The sequence below is a fragment of the Nomascus leucogenys genome, chromosome 6 (genome assembly GCF_006542625.1).
Source record: "Nomascus leucogenys isolate Asia chromosome 6, Asia_NLE_v1, whole genome shotgun sequence".
NCBI lineage: Eukaryota > Metazoa > Chordata > Mammalia > Primates > Hylobatidae > Nomascus > Nomascus leucogenys.
The window spans coordinates 87,387,652-87,409,697 of record NC_044386.1 but is presented as its reverse complement, the minus strand read 5'-3'; the positions used below and the strand labels follow the sequence as shown (position 1 = coordinate 87,409,697).

The window sequence follows — 22,046 nt, the reverse complement described above, 5'->3', positions numbered from 1 at the left end:
AACTACTCAGAAGGCTGAGGCAGGAGGATTGCCTGAGCCCAGCAGTTCAAGGCTGCAGTGAGCTATGATCACATGCCACCACATTCCAGCCTGGGAGACAGAGCAAGTCAAAAAAGTGGGGTGGGTGTGCGAGTGGGGTTCTTAGACTAGAAACCAAAAACACAAATCTAACAAAGAAACAAATCAATAAATTAGACTTCCTCAAAATTAAACATTTTGTTCTGTGTAAAAAGATCCTATTAAGAAGACAAGCCAGGTGCAGTGGCATGCATCTGTAGTCCCAGCTACTCAGGAGGCTGAGGCAGGAGGGCTGCTCGAGCCCAGGAATTTGAGATTAAGGTAAACTATAATCACTCTTGTGAATAGCCACTGCACTGCAGCCTGAGCAACACAGTGAGATCCCATGTCAAAAACAAACAAGGAAACAAACAAAAAGACAAGTTACACCACAGCAGAAAAGATTTGCAAACCATAAACCCAACGAAGGACTAGAATCTAGAATCTAGAAAGAACTCTGAAAATTCATCAGTTAAAAAAAAAAAACAAACACTGCAATTAGGAAAGACAAAAGACATAAAAAGATATTTCACTGAAGAGGATATTCAGATGGTAAATAAACAAATAAAAAGATGTTCAACATCATTAGCTATTAGGGAAATGCAAATTAAAACCACAATGGCCAGCCACGGTGGCTCACACCTGTAATCCTAGCACTTTGGGAGGTTGAGGGGAGAAGATCACTTGATTCCAGGAGTTTGAGACCAGCCTGGCCAACATGGCGAAACCCTGTCTCTACAGAAAGTACAAAGAATTAGCCAGGTGTGGTGGCGTGTGCCTGTAGTCCCAACTACCTGGGAGGCTTGAGAGGCGGGAGGATCACCTGAGCCAGGGAGGTTGAGGCTGCAGGGAACCATGATCTTGCCACTGCCCTCCACCCTGGGTGACAGAGCGAGACTTTGTCTCAAAAAAACAAAACAAAACAAAACAAAAACCACAACAAGACACAATGAGATATCACTATACTCCTATCAAAATGGCAAAACTAAAAAATAGTGATAGCACCAAATGCTGACAAAGATGCAGAAACACTGGATCATTCATACATGGCCACTAGGAATGTAAAATGATAGAGTCACTCTGGAAAATAATTTTGAAGACCTTTTAAAACTAAAACTAAAACTAAAACTAAAACTACCATACAGCCCAGCAACTGATAACCCTTGGGCATTTACCCCAGAGATATAAAAACTTATTTTCGCACACAAAATTGTATATGAATATTCATAGCAACTTTATTCATTAACAGCCAAACACAGAAAACTACATGAATGTTCTTCAGTGGGTAAATGTTTAAACAAATGAAAGTACATTACATGATAGAATACTTCTCAGCGCCCCCCACCCCCACCCCCTAAAAGGAACAAACTAGTGATTACACACAGCAACTTGGATGTACACCTCTGGGGCTAGAGAGAGTGGGTGAGGTTATCAAAAGGTTAGCAAGAGTGAGTCTTGTGGGTGACAGGACAGTTAGATATCTTTTATTGTGGTGGTAGTTACATGTGATAAATTTGCACAGAGCTACAAATACACAGGAGTGCAAATACAACTAATAAAATCTGAAAAGCTCCGTGTATTGTACCAATGTTATGTCCTAGTTTGGATACTGCACTATATTAAGAAAGATGTTAACAATGGAGAAGGCTAGGTTAAGAGTACACAGGATGTTCCTATACATTTCTCAACTTCCTACAAATCTATAATTATTTCAAAATCAAAAGGTGGGTTTTTTTTTTTTTTTTTTCAAAGAAATACAAGCTACAGACTGGAAGAAAATATCTGCAAACTACATGTCTGACTAAAACTAGTATCTACAATATGCAAAGGAACTCTCAAAAGTCAATAGTATAAAAACAAGTAATTCAATTAAAGAATGAGAAAAATATGCACAGACATTTCACCAAAGAGTATAAGTATGTGGACAGATGGCAAATAAGTACGTGGAAAGATGTTCAACATCATTAGTCATTAGGAAAATGTAAATTAAAACCAAAATGAGTTATCGCTACATACATAAACACCTAAAAATAAAAAAAGTGACAATAACAAATATGCTGGCAAAGACAGAGAAAAACTGGACCTCTCATACAATACCAGAAGAAACAGAAGGTGGTACAGCCACTCAGGGAGACAACTTGGTATTTTCTCCCAAAAAATCCCCCCAAAAAACCCATATACTTACACATATGACCCAGCAATTCCATTCCTGGGCATGTATTTGGAGAAAAGAAAACTTATGTCCATACAAGCACCTGTACTCAGGATAACATTATTTGTGATAGCCAGAAACTGCAAACAACCAAAATGCTCTTAAATAGGTTGAATAGTTAAAGAAATTATGATATATCCATACCATGAATCACTACTTAGCAACAAAAAAGAACTGATGGCTAATGTGCAACACCAATCATAAAAAAAACTCAAAAGACAATCACAATGGAAATAGTTGCAACTTATATCACAAAGTGCTAAATTTCTTAAGTCTATAAATCAGGGCAAAAAGCCCAACCACCAAATTTCAAAATAAAAAGCTCAAAGAACTTTGAACCGTAAAAAAAAAAAAAATATATATATATATATATATATATAGTCACCCAGCCTGGGTGACAAGAGTAAAACTCCACTCATAAATAAATAAATAACAATGTGCTTTTATAATTTAAAAAATATATATATATATATTTAAAAACAACAACAACAACAACAAAAAACAAACTTCACCCTCACCCATAAGAGAAGTGCAAGTTAAAACTATAATGAGTTATAAATTTTTAGCTGTTAATTTGGAACGATCAAAAAGTTTAATAACATGGTATCGTTGAAGGCACAGGAGGAAAAAACAGTCTCTCGCAGAGCCTGTAAGATTATAAATTAGCACACACACCTTTCTCTAGAGGGAAATTTGGCAATATCTACAAAAAATATTTAGACGCGCTTTCTATTTCTAGGATTTATAAAACTGCTGGCTATATTTAGACAAGTGCATAGTGATATATATCACAAAATATTCTCTATAGCAATGTTTTCAACAGCAAGAGACTACCCAAATCTTGACCAACAGGGGAATATTTAATAACACAGAATCCAACGAATCAATGCCTACTAAGTAGCTGCTAAAAAAGAATGAGGCAAATATGTTTGTTTGTATGTGCAGGAGCTATCTCAGTAAAGATATAAAAAGAACTGAAAGCAACACCTGTGATTGAAATAAGGGTGAGAGAGGGACTTCCTTTTCATTACAAACCCTTTTGTAACTTTTGATTTTTGTACATCAATGTATTATCTATTTAAAAATTTTTAAAAATCAAAAAATTAAATACAATTGACCCTTGAACAACACAGATTTTAACTGTGTGGGTCCATTTATACGCAGATTTTCTTCCACCTCTGCCACCTCTTAGACAGCAAGATGAAAATCCTCCTATTACCCCTCCCCTTTAGCCTACTCAATGCAAACATAACAAGTATGAAAACATTTATAATGATCCACTTACTGAATAGTAAATATATTTTCTTTCCTTATGATTTTCTTAGTAACGGTTTCTTTTCTCTAGCTTACTTTAAGAATACAGTACACAATACATATACAAAATATGTGTTAATTAACTGTTTATGTTATTGGTAAGGATTCTGGTAAACAATAGGTTATAGTAAAGTTTTGGGGGAGTCAAAAGTTACATGTGAATTTTTGAGTGTGTGTGTTGCGGAGGTGGCATCCCAATCCCCTTGTTCAAGGGTCAACTACACAATAATTCCATTTTAGCAGAAAAGCATACAATTAGACCAGTGGAACAGAGTAAGATCTAGAGTAATATTCAAAGGAAGTTTTGGGAAGAAAATAAAATTAGAGCCCTATACTCACGTAAATAAAAATAAAATCCAGAATTGATTTAAAAACCCCATAAATGTCAGAAATGGAAAATGTTATTTACTCCTCTAGGAGGTAGCATAGGTCATCTGGAATCAGACAGACAAAATCCAACAGCTACTGGTCTAATATACGAAAAGCAATCAGTGTTATACACCATATTAATAGAATAATGGGAAAAACTATACAATCATCTCATCAGATGTTGAAAAAGCATTTAATAAATTACAACGTGCAGGCCGGGCACGGTGGCTCACACCTGTAATCCCTGCACTTTGGGAGGCCGAGGCAGGTAGACCACCCGAGCTCAGGAGTTCAACACCAGCCTGGCCAATGTGGGGAAACCCTGCCTTTACTAAAAATACGAAAATTAGACGGACGTGGTGGTGCGCGCCTGTAGTCCCAGCTACTCGGGAGGCTGAGGCAGAAGAATCGCTTGAACCGAGGAGGCGGAGGTTGCAGTGAACTGAGATCGTGCCATTGCACTCCAGCCTGGGTGACAAGAGTAAAGCTCCGTCTCAAAAATAAATAAATAAATTAATTAATTACAACATGCTTTTATAATTAAAAAACTCAACAGGAAGGGCATCTATGAAAGAATCCACAGCTAACATTATATTTAATGGTGAAAGACAAGATGCTTTTCCTAAGGAACAAGAAAAGAATGTCTACACTTCAAATTCAATAGCATATGAAAAGGGTTTTACATAATGATCAAGTGGGGTTTATTCCTGGAATGCAAGGATGGTTCAGCGTATGAAATTCAATATAATACACCACATTAACAGAATGAAAAAAACTACATGATCATCTGAATGGATGTAGAAAAGACATTTGACAAGTTTCAACAACATTCATGATAAAAAACACTCAACTAGGAATGGAGGGAAACTATCTCAACATAATGGAGACCATATATGAAAAACCCACCACTAACATCATATTCAACGGTGAATGACTGAAAGCTTTTCCTCTAAGATCAGGAACAAGGCAATTCTTGCCACTTCTACTCAACATAGTACTAGAAGTACTAGCCAGAGCAATTACGCAAGAAAAAAAAATGAAAGGCATTCAAATTTGAAAAGAAGAAGTAAAATTAATGTGTGTTCACAGATGACATGACGTATGCAGAAAACTCTAGAAGTTTCATGCAAAAGAAAAAAATTATTAGAACTAAGAAACAAACAGGGAAACTGGAGGATACAAAATCGACACACAAAAAATAAGTCCTGTTTCCATACACAAACAATGAACACACTGAAAAGGAACTTAACAATTCAATTTTCAGTAGAATTAAGAAGGATAAAATACTTAGGAATAAACTTGACCAAAGAGGCAAAAGACATGTACACTGAAAACTACAAAACATTTCTGAAATAAATTAAAAATATAAAAAAAGGATAATGCTCATGAATTAAAAACAATATTGTTTAAATGTCCATAATACTGAAAGCAATCTACAGATTTAATGTAATCTTTATCAAAATCTCAATGGTATCTTTTGCAAAAATAGTAAAAAAAATCCTAAAGTTCATGTAAAATCTCAAGGGACTGCCAAAAGCAGAAACAATCTTGAAAAAGAACAAAACTGCAAGCCTCACACTTCCTGATTTCAAAACATATTACAAAGCTACAGTGATCAAAACAGTGTGGTCTTGACATAAAGACATACAGACCAATGGAACGGAATAGTGAGCCCAGAAACAAACCCTTACACATATATAGCCAAATGATCTCTGACAAGGCTGTCAAAACCACACAATGGAAAAAGGACAGTCTTCAATTTTTATTCAAACGTATAGTTTCAAAATAAACATTTAAATAAAATTCTAGGAACTACAGATTATCTTGAAAGGACATATAGAGATAATAAACTAATTTATTTGTTTTTTCAAAAATTCAGGCTTTTTATTTTTACCTATCTTAAAGTTATTTAATTATAATACTACATCCAACATTCAGTTTCTTTTGTACTGTAATATCTCCATCTTTGGCACATCCAAAGCTTATTTACATTTCAGTTTTAATAAATTTAGCCAAGAGTAGTGCCAAAGAATTACAATAACTAATCTCTGCCCAGAGCTATTGGGGTCTGCTGCAATCACGGTCAGGAATGAAGTAAAGAAAAAGAATGGGCCACGCGTGGTGGCTCACACTTGTAATCCCAGCACTTTGGGAGGCCAAAGTGGGCAAACTGCCTGAGCTCAGGATTTTGGGACCAGCCTGGGCAACATGATGAAACCCTGTCTACTAAAATACAAAAAATGAGCCGGGCATGGCAGCGGGCACCTGTAGTCCCAGCTACTTGGGAGGCTGAGGCAGGAGAATCACTTGAACCCGGGAGGCAGAAGTTGCAGTGAGCCGAGATCGCACCACTGCACTCCAACCTGGGTGACAAAGTGAGACTCCATCTCCAAAAAAAAAAAAGAATGGTTTAAAATTATTTTCCAAACACCCAGCTATGTGTCAATAAATGTTTTTAAAAAAAAAAAAAAAAAAGAAAGAAAGAAATGATCGCCAAAATTAGATTCTCCCTTTCGTTACATTATCCTACGTACCCCATAATGACCACACGCCCCATGATGACCACATGCCCCATGATTACCACAACCAAGTCCTCCAGGTGGCTGCTATGCAACTCATGGCAACCCAATTTGTGCACAGGGGGCTGAGCAAAGCACGGCAGAATTCACTGTTAAATTCTGAAATGCTGCATTTCAAACACTATACAGTATTATACTAGATGTTTGATCTTTAAATTCCATCTCAGTAAGATCTTAAATGTTAGAGTTCTTTGATAAACTGTACTTACTTCTGACCTTAAGTGTTTGGCTCCTTAATCTCTCAATTAAAAAAATTATTTCATATTTATAATTATATAAAGTGGTTCTTTCACTGATTCTAATGGTCAAGATTCCTTTCCAATCCCAAAAAAGCCAATCATTCTTAGTTCCCAAGATCACACTCAAGTACAAAGACATCCATTTATCAAAAACACACTGGATGCCTTGGAGAATTCTGGACAACTATACAAACATGACTATTACATTAAAATCACCAGATAAAAAGACAGAATATTATCTACAAAGGAATGTACGACTTAGCAGGTGTTAGATTTCGTTTTGAAGGTCAGAAACCAGTGCTGCCAATTAGGGAGAAAAATTTCCAAAGAAACCCACCTACAGAAAAATTAGTGCTCTTGATTTCCCAAAATTCAAGTACAGAGAAGCACAGCTTATGATGAATTGTCTAAAAGTAGAGTAGAATGAATCATAAAACCTTTGAATGCCCTTTCTGATACTTATCAGAGCCTGCGTCTTTGAATTTGCATCACCTGATCTCCAGGCACTGGATATTAGGCATGTGGAAAAAGGAAAACTCAATTATAAAAAATGAGAAAAGAAGAAAACTGTGAAATATAATCCAATGTCAGAGGAGCCCTTGGCAGAAAACACTGGTAACCAATGTTATTAAGATGTAGCAGAAACCTTACCTGTACTGCACAAAACATGATGGATCATTTTAACTATTTAGGAGTGTTAAAGCATCTGTTCCCTTTTGGCCTAAAGCAAAACCCAAGTTTATATAAATATATATAAAAATTTCAAATATTTTCTATAAATTATTTCTACATCTTCTCAAACCTAAAAGAGTTGTAAATATCTACAAAAGACATATTCTACTTTAAATAGGAAAAAGGGTCAATCTCGTTTTCTTAAATACTAAGACTATACACCCAGCACATCTAGCTTGCTGGTCTTCTCCAGAATTATTGGTATACTATCCCATGTCAAGTAAGAAAACTGTACCTTTAACAGAGCACAGGAAAATTCAAATATATATAGCCCAGAAAATAGACATTCTTGGTGTTTAATGGAAAAGATTGTTTCATAAACATCAAAATTTAAATAGAAGCCACCTTCCCAGGCTTAAAAATGAGAAAAATAAAACATAGTTTGTTTAATCACAAATTGCAGGACACCCATGTGGTCAATTTAAATGTTTCTCAATGTTTCAGATTCTTCCGTCTGTAGCGTCCAAATACTTTCTAAACAATATTAGGACACTTTCAGAATTTAGGAGGACCAAGAAAAGGCAGTGATCTTTACAGATAATTTCAAAATTTTAAATAATTTTTGGTGAAAAAACAGAGATTTAAGGAAAAATGCCTAGGAAATTATTTCATTTTTATATTCATTATTTACTGTCACTGTGCTCAATGAGAAAAGAAACGGAAATGAGTTCTAAAAGAGACTATAAACATACAACTGTATGATAAAAAACATAATTTGCTTCTCTACCTTTCCCAATCCTTCCTCCCATTATAACCCTCTCAAAGGGGTAAAGGGAACTAAATGATTTCTTTTAAAACTCAACCACAATTATAATCCATGTTGTTTCCCCACAAAATAAACCACTTAAATTATTCTCAGGCAAGAAAACAAACTTCTAATTTCAATGCCTTTGGGGAGTTTAAGAAGAATGGCGCAAAAGAAATTCAGTAGAAGCCCTCTTAACTGGTATTATGATTAACTGATGCTCTCCATTCCCTTTATAGAACATCCAGACCAATGCCCTACCAAGCTAACTGCTTGTGGCCAGTAGACAATTCTACAGTGCTTCCGCACAATTCCGCTCACACCACGTGGTATGCTTACCAAGAACCAGAGGTTTATTCTCAAACTTGCTTAAGTTAGTTGCACTTGTAATTGTAATTACAAAACTGAATTAAATATTACAAAAACTGCTAAAATGTAAGTGTAAAAAGGAAGTTGCTGTTTTCATGAAAACTAAGTTAAATGCTCTGGAAAGACCTGATAAAGCCAAGTTGCTATTTTAAAAATGCCAATAAAGCCAACTATAAAAGATTTTTCCCCATTCGCAACAGATTCTATACTCAAATATCTTCATAAAAGCCTTTAAGTCTTCTTGCTAAAATAATCTAAAACTGGGAAGTCATCACTCTCAAAGAAAAGGCCTTGACCAACATCAAAAGATTGGCAAATAAATACACATTAAAGTAAGATGGTTAACTTATGTATCATTTTTTATCAATTCACTACTGGTTTCAACTAGATTGGCTAAAAGGAGTATCTTAATCCATTTGGGTAGCTATCACAAAATACCTCAGACCGGATAATTTATAAACAACAGAAATTTATTTCTCACAGTTCTGGAAGCTGGGAAGTCCAAGATCAAGGCATCTGCAGATTTTGTGTCTGGTGAGGCCTGTTCCTCATAGACAGCACCTTTTAGCTGTGTCCTCACAGGGTGAAAGGGGGCAAATGAAAGGGGGCAAACAAGCTCCTTGGAGCCTCTTTTATAAGAGGCATTAATCTCATCCATAAGGGCTGTGCCCTCATTACCTAATCACCTGCTAAAGGCCCCACCTGTTAATACTATTGCACTGGGAATTAGGTTTCAACATATGAATTTGTGAGGGACACATTCAGACCACAGCAAGGAGATACTGTATCCTTCAGTAATCAAGCAGAAGAACATTGAATTAGAACATTAGATATAACACTCATACTCAGCTGGGTGCGGTGGCTCACACCTGTAATCCTAGCACTTTGGGAGGCTGAGGTGGGTGGACTGCTTTGAGATCAGAAGTTCAAGACAAGCCTGGCCAACATGGTGAAACTCCATCTCTACAAAAAATACAAAAATGAGCCAGGCATGGTCGCTCCTGCCTGTCGTCCCAGCTACTCAGGAGGCGAGGTGGGAGGATCGCTTGAGCCAGGAAGCGGAGGTTAGAGTGAGCCAAGAATGTGCCACTACACTCCAGCCTGGGCAACAGAGCGAGATCATCTTGGAAAAAAAAAAGAAAAAAAATAAGTAACACTCATAGTCAATAATCATTATGCCTCATACCAATCAATGAGAAATCTCTAATCAATAAAGACATATGATGTGAACTTATTCAGATATATTGCCTGAGATATTTAAAAACTTGAAAAGACATCCCCTGAGAAGGTAAAATTTGATTTCAATCTGAAATAAAGCAAACAAGATGAGTCACCATACTTTTATATGACTACAGATGGCTCGACTTAATTTTCCAACTTTATGGTGGTAGGAAAACAATAGGTGTTCAGTAGAAATTACTTCCAGTACCTACAGAACCATTCTGTGGTAACAAAACCATTCTGTTTTTCACTTCAGTATGATATTCAATAAATTACATGAGCTATTCAATACTTAATTATAAAACAGGACTTGTGTTAGATGTTATGTCGGCTAATATAAGTGTTTTAGGCATGTTTAAGGTAGGTTAAGCTAACCTATCATGTTTGGTAGGTTAAGTGTATTAAGTGCATTTCTGACTTTGGGTATTTTCAATTTATGATGGATTTATTGGGACATAACCAGAGGAGTATCTGTAGTCCAAATGAATGCAAAGCTCTCTGTTCTATACATGTTGGCCTTTGAAATAATTAAAAATATTACAAATATTTAAAAGCACTATGTTAAAAATGTATTTTCTATTTGAAAATTTACCTGAGTCAAGGAAGATATAAATAGCTAAACCAGTAACAAATATAAACCTATTAATAGATGTGTTTATACTTAAGTCTGAATCAAATCAAATACTGTATCCTAAAGAACTATTATTTTATTCACCATGAAAGTATTCTGTGTTTTTGCCATTATGTTCTAACAAAGCCAATTTAAACAATAACTATAAACAATATTATAAACTATTTTGAATGATACAGGTATTATTCTAAACAAAACAGTATTAAAGGATTGAGAGGAAATATCAAATAATTATCTTGTCCCTGAATGGACAAGATATTTTAATCCAAAATTATTTTTCCTTTTATTTTCATAATTATGTAAATTTCATACCTCATCAACACCAATATTGGCACACTAAGCAATAAGGTATTTCAAACAAAGTACCCCTTAACACATGTGCTCAACATCCTATCAAGATTAAAATTTTCTTCCATTATTTATATGGATCAGTAACATATGCGGCTGCCGGGTTAAGTGAGCTAGTGAGGTTCTCCTCTCCTTCAAAATGAAACCAGAAATACACACACACACACACACACACACACACACACCCATAAATGACTAACAAAAAGAACACCACAGTAGTATTTTAAAAGCTTATCTGTAAAGTAAGCACATAATTATAATTTCTATGGATTCTATATTAAACATGACATTTCTGTAATTAGGGAAGATTTTTTTACATTGAGTATATTAAATTTCAAAGACATCAATTAACCTCAGAGATGACAGGATAGGGCAATAAGAGGAAGAATACCATTTTTCCCTACTCTATTTCCCATCCCTATCATAGCCACTGTTTGTAACTACAGAGTGTGGTATGGCTCAGTTGTGTTTGCAAGGTAAAATGGTTAAAATCTACTGAATTAAAATGAAATAAAAGATTCCATCTATTGCATTAAAACGAGTTGGAGAGCTAAATAAATGTTTACTGAACTACCATATAACAGGTTCGTATCTAGCTATTATAGGGATTCATAGATAAATGCCTCAGAAGCCTTATCATTTTGAGGAACAAAACAAAAACACTTAATAGAGGTAAATTAAATGTTATGATAGCCTGGCAACATAATGAGACCTCACCTCTACAAAAAATAAAAACAAAAATTAGCCAGGTGTGGTGGTGCATGCCTGTGGTCTCAACTACTTGGGAGGTTGAGTTGGGAAAATTGCATGAGCCGGGGAGGTTAAGGCCACAGCAAACCAACATCTCACCACTGCATTCCAGCCTGGATGACAAAGCGAAACCCTGTCTCAAAAAAAAAAAAATAATAGTAATAATAATAATAATAATAATTAAATACAATTTAAGTTGGGTGTGGTGGCTGACACCTGTAATCTAGCACTTTGGGAGGCCAAGGTGGGAAGATCACTTGAGGCCAAGGTGGGAAGATCATTTGAGCCCAGGAGTTCGAGACCAGCCTGGGCAACATGATGAGACCCTGTTTCTACTAAAAATACTAAAATTAGCCAGGCATGGTGGCAAGTGTCTGTAGTCTGAGCTACTGGGGAGGCTGAGGTGGGAGAACTGCTTCAGCCGAAAAGACAGAGGTTGCAGTGAGCTGAGATTGTGCCACCGCGCTCCAGCCTGGGCAACAGAGCAAGACCCTGTCTCAAATAATAAAATAAAATAAAATAAAATAAAATTTAAAAAATAAATGTTATGAGGCCGGGTGCAGTGGCTCACACCTGTAATCCCAGCACTTTGGGAGGCCGAGGTCAGCGGATCAACTGAGGTCAGGAGCTCGAGACCAGCCTGGCCAACATGGTGAAACACTATCTCTACTAAAAATACAAAATTAGTCGGGCATGGTGGCATGTGCCTGTAAGTCCCAGCCACTTGGGAGGATGAGGCATGAGAATCGCTTGAACCCAGTGGGGCAGAGGTTGCAGTGAGCCTACATTGTGTCACTGCACTCCAGCCTGGGCTACAGAATAGGGCTCTGTCTCAAAAAAATAAAAATAAAAAATAAATGTTATGAGAGCATGCAGGGAAAGTGAAATTGATTCTGACTGGGGAAGAAATATACAGATGAAAGGAGGAAAGCCTAGAAAGATAAATGAAAAAGGTTAAAGAAATAAAGCATTTGAAATAAGCCTCATAGAAACAAACCGAATTGAGACAATGAGAGGCAAAAATAAACAATAAATTAAACCTCTTACTTTACAACCACCTTTTACTTCACCTCTCAATTCTTACAGTTAATTATGGACAATGAAAAGAATACTTTAATTATGGCTCCAAAATAAAGGCCTTAAAATTATTTTAAATTGTTTTAAAGAAATAACAAAATGATTGTAAGAATGAATGAGAATTATCTAATAAAACAGGAATTATCAGAACTATTGTTTTCCATTTTAGTTAGAAATACAAACCACGCGTAAAAACATTCAGTTTACATTTGAACATCTTAAAATCTGTTTAAATCTAGTGCTTAAGGCCACAATGGAAGGGAAAAAATGAAAAAGTAAATGTGCCTGTCCCATTCTGGACTCAGTGATAGTTGTGATCAACTAGCCAGCTGGTGTTCGAAACTATGTTCTCAAAAACTTGATTTTAAATGTATGTATGTTTAGAAATGAAAAGAATGCTGGAAGCTATTTAATTTTTCAGAAAACACGGTTTTCTTAGATTTAAAACAAATGAACTGCTGGCAAAAATAATCATTTAGGAAACTAAGTTCTGTGACAAATGTAGCCACTTCATTTAATGAAGTACAGAAAAAGTCTTAATAATGTTAAAGAATTTATAAAAACAGAGCCTTAAAATATACTCATCCTAAACCTGAAGGCTAATTACAGAAAATATTTTTTCAATAAATATTTTTCACATTCAATAAGCATTCCCCTTCAACAAATATTTACTGAGCCAATAAACTTCCACAAATTACTTTCTGGTGAGATCTTTTTATGCATATTCAAATTTTTTTTAAATTCTATAACAATGAGATACTGAAAATCTATTTACATATCACTAAGCAATTCTATACCACCTATTCATTTGGTGACTTTCTGTGAACACATACCACAAACAGCAGATTTATTCATGAAAACCGGTATTCACATCATACTTCAAATATAGGCAATTATTGTTATTTGTGACGGTTATGTTCATAAAATCACCACAAACACTGAATTTGTGAATATATAATCACTGCTACCAGGGGAAGTATAGGGTTAGGTTCCTGCAAGCCCCTGGTCACAATGTTTTCATCAACTGATCAATATATAACACATATGTACACGTACATACATGTACACATACGGACTATATGCAGAGATATGGACAGATATAGATATGGCCTTTAATTTAAAATGGGAGATATATATATATATATATATATATATATATCAGACAGACAAGAAAAGATGCTTATGATATATTATTAAGGGGAAAAAAAGGAAGTTATACAATATATGATTCCTTCTGTAAAAAACAAGAAACAATTTGCTTGTACTATATATGCATACACACTAAACAGCTAACAAGGAAGGAACTCTGGCAATTCCATTTTTTACAATGAGCATGTGTCAGTTTTATAAGCACACAGTAGATTCTCAAAAAATGTTTTCTTATTATGGCCACTTAAAAAATAAAATAATGTGATCCAAAACTCATGTTGTTTGAAAATGACTCCTATAATCTTCGTGTATTCAGATAATTTCTGCTAAATATAATTAAAAACAAACACTTCATACTTCAAAGATAGAATTTCAGTAAACATTTTCAAAATGTTCTCAAAAATTCACAAAAAATGTTCTCAACACTTGCCAATCCCCCAAACTGAAATGTTCAATGATTTGTAACAGGGATTCACAAGCTTTTACTATACGGGTAAATATTTTACGCTTGGCAGGCACACATGGTCTCTGTTACATATTCCTTGTTTTTGTTTCTTTCTTTTTTTGTTAATAACTCTTTAGGAATATTTTTCCGATTTCTTAGCTCAGAACCACACAAAAACAGGCCACAGACTGGATTTAGCTTGCCAGCCACAGCATGCCAACAAACCAGCATTTAGAAGTCTGATATTTTAAATGTATTATACCAAAGGCATCAGAGGTCACAACAGTTGAGTTTTATTCTACATTAAATAAATAAGGTAGCATTATAGCAATTAAAATTACAAGTTGATTAATATATTGAATTCTATATGCTAGACTACAAATCAAATGATGGAACAACACAGTAAAATAAATTTCAAGCATTTATATAACCATAATCATGAGTGTGCACATGCATGCTTGTAAACCATGCACTTCTTCACTTGAAAAAAATCAGCTGAAATTTAACTAGCATACATCAAAGCTCAAGTCTCCTTTTATGATCATTAAAACCATTCACCCATTTTAATAATCAAAACTAGTCAGTGATTTGTTTTAGAGATCATCAACCCCTGAAAATTAAGAACTAATCAGAGACTCATAGTGATTTATTTGGTTTTAATTTTTTAATTTATAAGAGATATTATAAAATATTAATCAACCTTCTAAAATACTACTCTTTGGAAGTTTATATTCTTGAAACTTTTTAATATTTACTTTGTCAGTAATCATCACTATACTACCTTTTTTCCTGAAAGACAGCTTTTATATATTTGATTTTATCTAAATTTGAAAGATCTTCATTATTATCCAGCTGTTACTATCAAATGAAAATTTCATTATGAATAATAAACTGGGTCAAAGTAAATGCCTAGAATGAAAATTCATCCCGCAAAAGTAACCAAATACCATCATACAATAATCTTACCTAGACTGGTGGGTTTTATCAGTTCATCCAGTAAATCATAAAATGGTAATTTTTGAAGTTTTATATCCGGATGGACTGGGTGAAGAGCTGATGTAAGATGTGGGAGTTCCAGTTCATGTTTAGGTCCCAGAAGAGAAACAGGGAGTAATGGCGATGATGCAGGGTGACCATCGTAAGTGAGTTGTGGAATGGTAGATGGAGACAAAGTTGCTGGCATAGGACTTGAATGTACGTTGGGGATGGACAAGTCTGCAGGCGTCATGATTTTCTGCGGGAACCGCCGCCTATAGAGTTCCTTAATTTTCATTTGTACAGCAGGACTACAGCCAGCCTTTAGCAAATGCAGGGCTTTTGTGAGAAGTTCGTGTTTGCGTCCGTGCTTGTTTCTCCCAGCGTAGCCCAACAGTACTTGGAGTTCAGAAACTCTAAGGCTCATAACCATTTGCTTAGAGAAAAAAAAAAACGTAAAACATTAGTATTCCAATAATATAATTTACACTATTAAATGACACTTTATTATAACCCCCTTCTTATGGTTTACTTAAGTAAATAAAGGTCAATTCACTTATAACCCTAATTATTTCAAACTTCAAATTTAATCATTTAACGTAAGTAACCAAAGAAATTTAAAATTAATATTCATAAATTCATTGACTTCTACCCTTGGTTATAAGAAATATAGGATAAAGTATACATCAGGGAAAACCACACCTCACTTTATTCCACTGTTTTGATGAAACTCTCAGGTATTTATCAAGCACTTATTGAGTCTCCAGGAGAATGTCGAGTGCTATGTAGATGGCAAAACGTAATGATGTGCCCTCAAGAACATTTTGTTTTCTTGGGGAAAAATTATAAGTATATATGAAACAACAAAAAGTCCACCTCAAACACCAGATGTAGGCAGGATATCAATAGCTATTATCAAGTGTTACTTACATTCTATACTAACTCTGGAATTTGTAGACTTAAGTTATACCTTTTTTGACCAACTATATATCAGATATTCTATTTGATATTTTCATATGGAATGTCATAATCTTTACAACTCCCCAAGGTATTATCCTGCCTGATTTACATACGAGGAGACAAGTTCAGAAAGGTTAGATAACTTATAAAGCCATAAAGCTACTAAGGAGTAGTCAGGATTCAAACCCAGGTATGTCTGATTCTAAAGCCCATGCTCTTTCCACTAAACCATCAGGAAAAAGACAGAGCTAAACTCATATTACTGACTCTCACTTAACTTGCAAGGCCAAGCTAGAAGTCCAGCAACCCAATTCATACACCATAATGCATGAGGCTGCAGTAAAGAAATCTATTTAACTTTGTTTACCTATGTTCACAAACTTATTTAGTCACTGTTTCTCCTTTTTCCCCACCTACTAATAGGAAATGACCATCTATACCAATCCTCCCATTTTAAAGTGGTGGAAAATGGAATCCAAAGAGAAGAAATCACTTACCCAGGATCACCCAGCTATTAGCAGAATCCTAAAAGACTGCATCACCACTGACAGGGAGTATTAGGATAAAAAGACACATGTAAGCTTACCATTTGCTCTCTATTTCTCCAACTAATTCCTTCACCTCATACCAAATACACAAAAGCTATGCTGCCTTCCCTAACTCACCACCACTCACGATGATGACCCCAGCAAATTCTCTAAGAGTTCTTTGCAGGTGGCAAAACCATTAAGCAAAAAATAAAATACTGAGGAGAAAAGTATATAAAGAGCTTTATAAGCAATGTAGCTGGTTAATCAAAGAAATATGAGTCCTTCCTCTACTTCTCTGGCTTGGAAAACTCTTTCCTCAAGGTCCAGCTTTTGTTAGCCTTTGCCCATTAGACTTGGTAGGATGATTTTTACTCTATTTTTACAAAGGCCACTTTTCATATCTGTATTTTAGCATTTATTTTGCTTTATTGTAATTTTCTGTTTACACAAGTGATTCTATAACCAAACCAGGGTTCTCCATGGTACATAACCATATTACCCTCAGCATCTAAAACTAGGGCCTGACAACAGTGGAAACTCTTCAAATGCCTGCACAATCAATGAATGAATGAACAAATGAACAAACCAGAAAGGACACCAGAAGAAAGGGTGGGAGGTAGCATCTACAGCGATAACTTATCCAAATAAATGCTCAAATTCATGTTCTGCAGAGGCAAGCAAAGATATAATGTAAACCTTAACAAATTCTATCCAAATCTTAGAAATGTTTTCTCTTTTTAGATGTTATCAAAGATAGTAAATAATTACTAACTATAATATCAGCAGGATATCAATTTCTCCCTACTCACCGAGAGTACAAAATACTTCTAAAGACTTTTATTATTTAAAAAGGAACAGGGACTTCAAACTGAAATGTACTGTTAATAAGTAAACTGCTTTTAAATAAATAATGTGAAACTTCAAGGATTAGAGGTTAAAAATAAATTTAAGTTGGCATGGGTCAAATGTACTGCATTTTACAGAAAAAAAAAAAGTACAAATTTTAAAGAGAACTATTTCAACTCCATTCTCCTAAATCAAAAACAAACCAGCAAAATTCAGTGACTACTGTAAACTCTGCATTGATGACAGCTTTTGTCTTTATTCTATAGGTACAAAGATTTAGATGCAACGCAGATGTATTATTTTCCTATTTTTGTAGAAGAATATGTTGACATTTCTCATAAAATCTCATGCTTGACGGTCCAAAAAAGTTTATGACACAACAATAAACTTGAGAGCCCTCAATTACGTTTTTTGTCTCTCTCTGAAACAAAGAACAGCAGCAGCAATAATACTTGGTACATAGCAGGTACTCAAATAGTAGCTGCTATCAGCAAGCCAAGCTTTTTCGTTTTGTTATTTAAGAGACAGGATCTTGCTATGTTGCCCAGACTGTTCTCAGACACCTAGGCTCAAGTGATCCTGCCTCGGCCTCCTGAGTAACTGGGTGTTTTTTTTTGTTTTTTTTTTGTTTTTTTTTTTTACAGGATTCATCACCAATTGTCATAATTATCAGGTAGGTACTGTTCTCACTTTTCAGGTGGGAAAATAAGACTTAGTAAGGTTAAGAAACTTGTTGAATGTCATGCAACTGGTTCTACTCCAAATGTACTTTCTTTCACACTATAATATGCTGACTTTAAGAGGAAACGAACCACATGCCTTTTAATTGGATAACAGAAAAACCTATTTGAAGATTAATTTATTTAACTCAATCTCCATTTCAAGCTTCAACATTTTGGCTTTTAAAAACTGGTGATTAAGATACAACAATGTGGATTCAAATTAACCATTGCAACTTATAATCAGGTATAATGAAAAATCAGGTGCTATCTATTGCTATTACTGGAACAGCTGTTGCATACTCTTAAGGACTGTGATAAGCATGCAGTATTTTTTAAAATGAAATAAAAGAAGGGGGCGGGAAACACTGAAGCATCTTTCAACAGAAAAGCTGCAAAGAAGCATAAAACAGTCAATTCACAATGAAAATGTTGACAACACTGAGGAAAATTAAACACTAATACATCTGAGATGTTGAAATGAAATATATTTTAATCTGCATTTATTTAAGGTGTTTAAAAATCTCCATTTGTTAGCACTACAACAAAATGAATATTTACAACTAAGGATTGCGTCAACCACTACTACTATTAGAAATCATTACTTCCTCAGCAATTTCATAGCATTCTGCTGACTACGTCCTCAATTGACAGAGTTCTCAGAATCCTAGGGGATTTAGAATGCCTCAGAACTGTATATACTTTGAATACAAGAGCATTCTGTAAGGAGCAACCTCTTAAAACTAATTTTTGTAATCTGACAGACATGAACACAATTTAAAAAACCAAAGTTTTACAAGAAAAACAGCAGTCCCTTCCCCCTTTAACATACCCCACAATTTTCAAATCCCCGAGGCAACCACTTTCAAGTCTTTTTAACTAGTTCTTCTGGCATTTTTTTCTCTATGTTCTATGTAGTAGGTCTGTGCAGCTGTTTAATTTTTTCTTTGAGGACTCTACTGACTTCCTATAATAAAATATAATGGTTTAGCTCTGTTACATCTCTTCTCCCTCATCTTTCTATCATAATTTTTGGTTGAATCAATTGTCAGTACTTACATTATTACTATGGCTGTAAATAATATTCACAGCTGAGCCAAAAGCACATCATGATTACTCTTCCTTTTCTGTATAACTTTGCTTTCCTTACAGTTAATAACTACACCATTTTTCCATTTGCTTAAGTTTCTAGGTACCTACTGCTAATTCATCTGCAAACAGCTAAAAGTATTAACTTTCTTCTCAATATATTCAAATATATCAGGTAAATCAGTTTTAATTTCTTTCCTGTAGCCCTCCACCGTGTTCCAAATTGGACTGTAGGCTCTCTAGGCCTGGTGCACAATTATGGTCATGGAATTTCCCTTTAGCTTATCCCAGGAATTCCCTTGTCTCTCTTTTATACTGGATCCCGTTTCCTTATCCCACTACTTCCCCTTTCTTGGTTTTCTCTTTTTAGTGGGGTATTTCCTCCAGCAGCTTTCTGAGAAAGGGGGTACGTGAGGTACGATGTTTTTATTCCTTGCATTGTATTTTTAAAATCTTCATTTACCCTTACGACTGAGTTTGGCTCAATACAGAGTGCTGGGCAGGAAATAATGTTCTGTCAAGATTTTGAAGGCCTTTCCTTATTGTTTTCTGGCTTCCAGTGTTAAGAAGCCTAGTACCAATCTGACCCATAATCCTTCATAGTCAACTATATATCCCCATCTGGAATCACAGCAGCTTCTCTTAATGTGTTCTGAAATTTTACAATGTTGTGCCTTGGGGTTGGTCTTTTCTTTAATTGCATAAACTGATAACTGTCGAGCCTTTTAAACTTAGAGATGTATGTCCTTCAGTTCTGGGAAGTTTTCTTACAATAATCTTCCATGTCTTTGTGTTCTTTCTTATGTACTTATTATTCAGACACTGGTCTTCCTAGACTGATTATCTAATTTTTCCTTTATTTTCTTTTTCCTTATCCATTTTTAAATCTCGTCTTTTAGCTCTATCTCCTGGGATTTTCCTCAATTTTATCTCCTAACGCTTACATTAAATTTTTAATTTCCATGAACTCTTTTAATTTTCTGTATTTCTCTTTTCTTTTTCCTCTACATTTTGTTATTTCTCTTTTTTGAGAATATAAATTGGGTGTTGATGTCGTTTTCTTCTTCTCCCTACACTGGTATCTGCCTTTCATGCCTGAAGCTTTCCTCAAATGAGAGGCAATCCTGACCTGTGCATACATAGTTAATCTATGTCAGTGAGCAGACCAGGGTACTTCATCTAGAATGACTGGGCAATCACCTGGCTATTCTGTTTGGATTCCCTTTGCTTCCTTTTGTCTGATCACTTTTGACAGAGAGGAACAATCCAATCTCCTGTTTTGGTGGTATAAGGCTGGCTTCTAGTGTTCCAAGGGCAGAGCAGCGCGCAATGGGAGGTCCTCACCATTCAAGACAATAACATTTTACTCAATCCCCTTTTCAGATATGTAAAACTTGACAAAAACACACATATGTATGTACGCAAACTCTGTCCCAACTACACAGAGGCAGCGGCCATGTTCCAAGAAAGATAAATACAGACAATACTCGAACAACGTCAACAAGCAAATGGGCTTTTGCAACTAAACAGAAAGTGCCAGTTTTATTGTCTCATTAGTTGTGACCTTCCATTATTGAAGGTTATATCTACACTGTGGATAAGAATTAGGTACTTCTTGTTGAACAAGATAATTACTCTTGTTCACACATCCCACTGCAGTGATTTACAGGATTAGTCATAAACCAGACTCTATATTATGAGTCTTTATCTGGTATAAATTTATAACTAATTGTAAACCAGAATGAATTCTGAAGACAGACAAAATAGGCATTTAATAATGTCATAATATTTCATTTATACTTTTGCCTTTTATCCACAAAAGCAAATGAATAATCACAAATTCTGTAATTGCACACATTAAAGCTTGCACACAACAACAAAACTATTCCATTATTTTCAAAGTCAGATTCTTCATTCAATGGGGCTTACTTTTGGATGATTTCTAAATCTTCTCATTATAAATTGTTAATAAGCAGCTATTAGCAATCTGTCAACAATGCCCCATTCAACCAGAAAACCTAGTTAGACAGTTTCTATTCAAAGCAGTAAATCAGGTTGGTTACATACTTCTCCATAATCTTGTTTCACCCAATTTCTCAACTTCTATTTATTTCGCAGCATAAGATAACTGGAAAATGACCTGTAGTGCCTACTCCTCTAGTTAATTATCTTCCACCTCTCCAGGTCCATCTTATTGACTGCAGTGAGGTCCCACAAAATGACAAAATATTGCAATTATACATAGAGATTCCATTCTTCTTTAAACAAAGTATAAACACTGTTGAAATGGTGCACCATGGCTTCAATTTTTGATAGATAATTTAAACATCATCTTTATTTATATACTACCACATTTCATGAAACTTCTATCCTTCAAAAAGCTCCTTCTGGACAATAACCTGAACATTAAAAATAACAAATCCAGCCGGGCGTGGTGGCTCAGGCCTGTAGTCTCAGCACTTTAGGAGGCTGAGGCAGGCAGACCACGTGAGGTCAGGAGTTTGAGACCAGCCTGACCAACATGGTGAAACCCCATCTCTACTAAAACTACAAAATTAGCCGGGCATGGTGGCGCATGCTTGTAATCCCAGCTACTCGGGAGGCTAAGGCAGGAGAATCTCTTGAGCCCAAGTGGAGGTGGAGGTGGAGGGAGCTGAGATCGCACCAGCCTGGGCAACAAGAGTGAAACT

The 22,046-nt window shown here is 35.3% G+C and overlaps 1 protein-coding gene across 2 annotated transcripts in view; it reads right to left on the bottom strand.

Annotated features, from left to right (window-relative positions):
* PIAS1 (protein inhibitor of activated STAT 1) overlaps positions 1–22,046 on the bottom strand; it is a 142,095-nt gene that overhangs the window by 94,110 nt on the left and 25,939 nt on the right. The window contains exons 1-2 of one of the 2 annotated variants that reach the window (XM_030814644.1): positions 15,915–15,936; positions 15,204–15,648 (exon numbers count right to left, since the gene is read on the bottom strand). In XM_030814644.1, the coding sequence (XP_030670504.1) occupies positions 15,204–15,645 (442 nt within the window). In that variant the 5' untranslated portion in view covers positions 15,646–15,648; positions 15,915–15,936. Of the gene's footprint in view, positions 1–15,203; positions 15,649–15,914; positions 15,937–22,046 lie in introns of those variants that run through there. The other variant, XM_003267140.4, reaches the window with a different exon arrangement.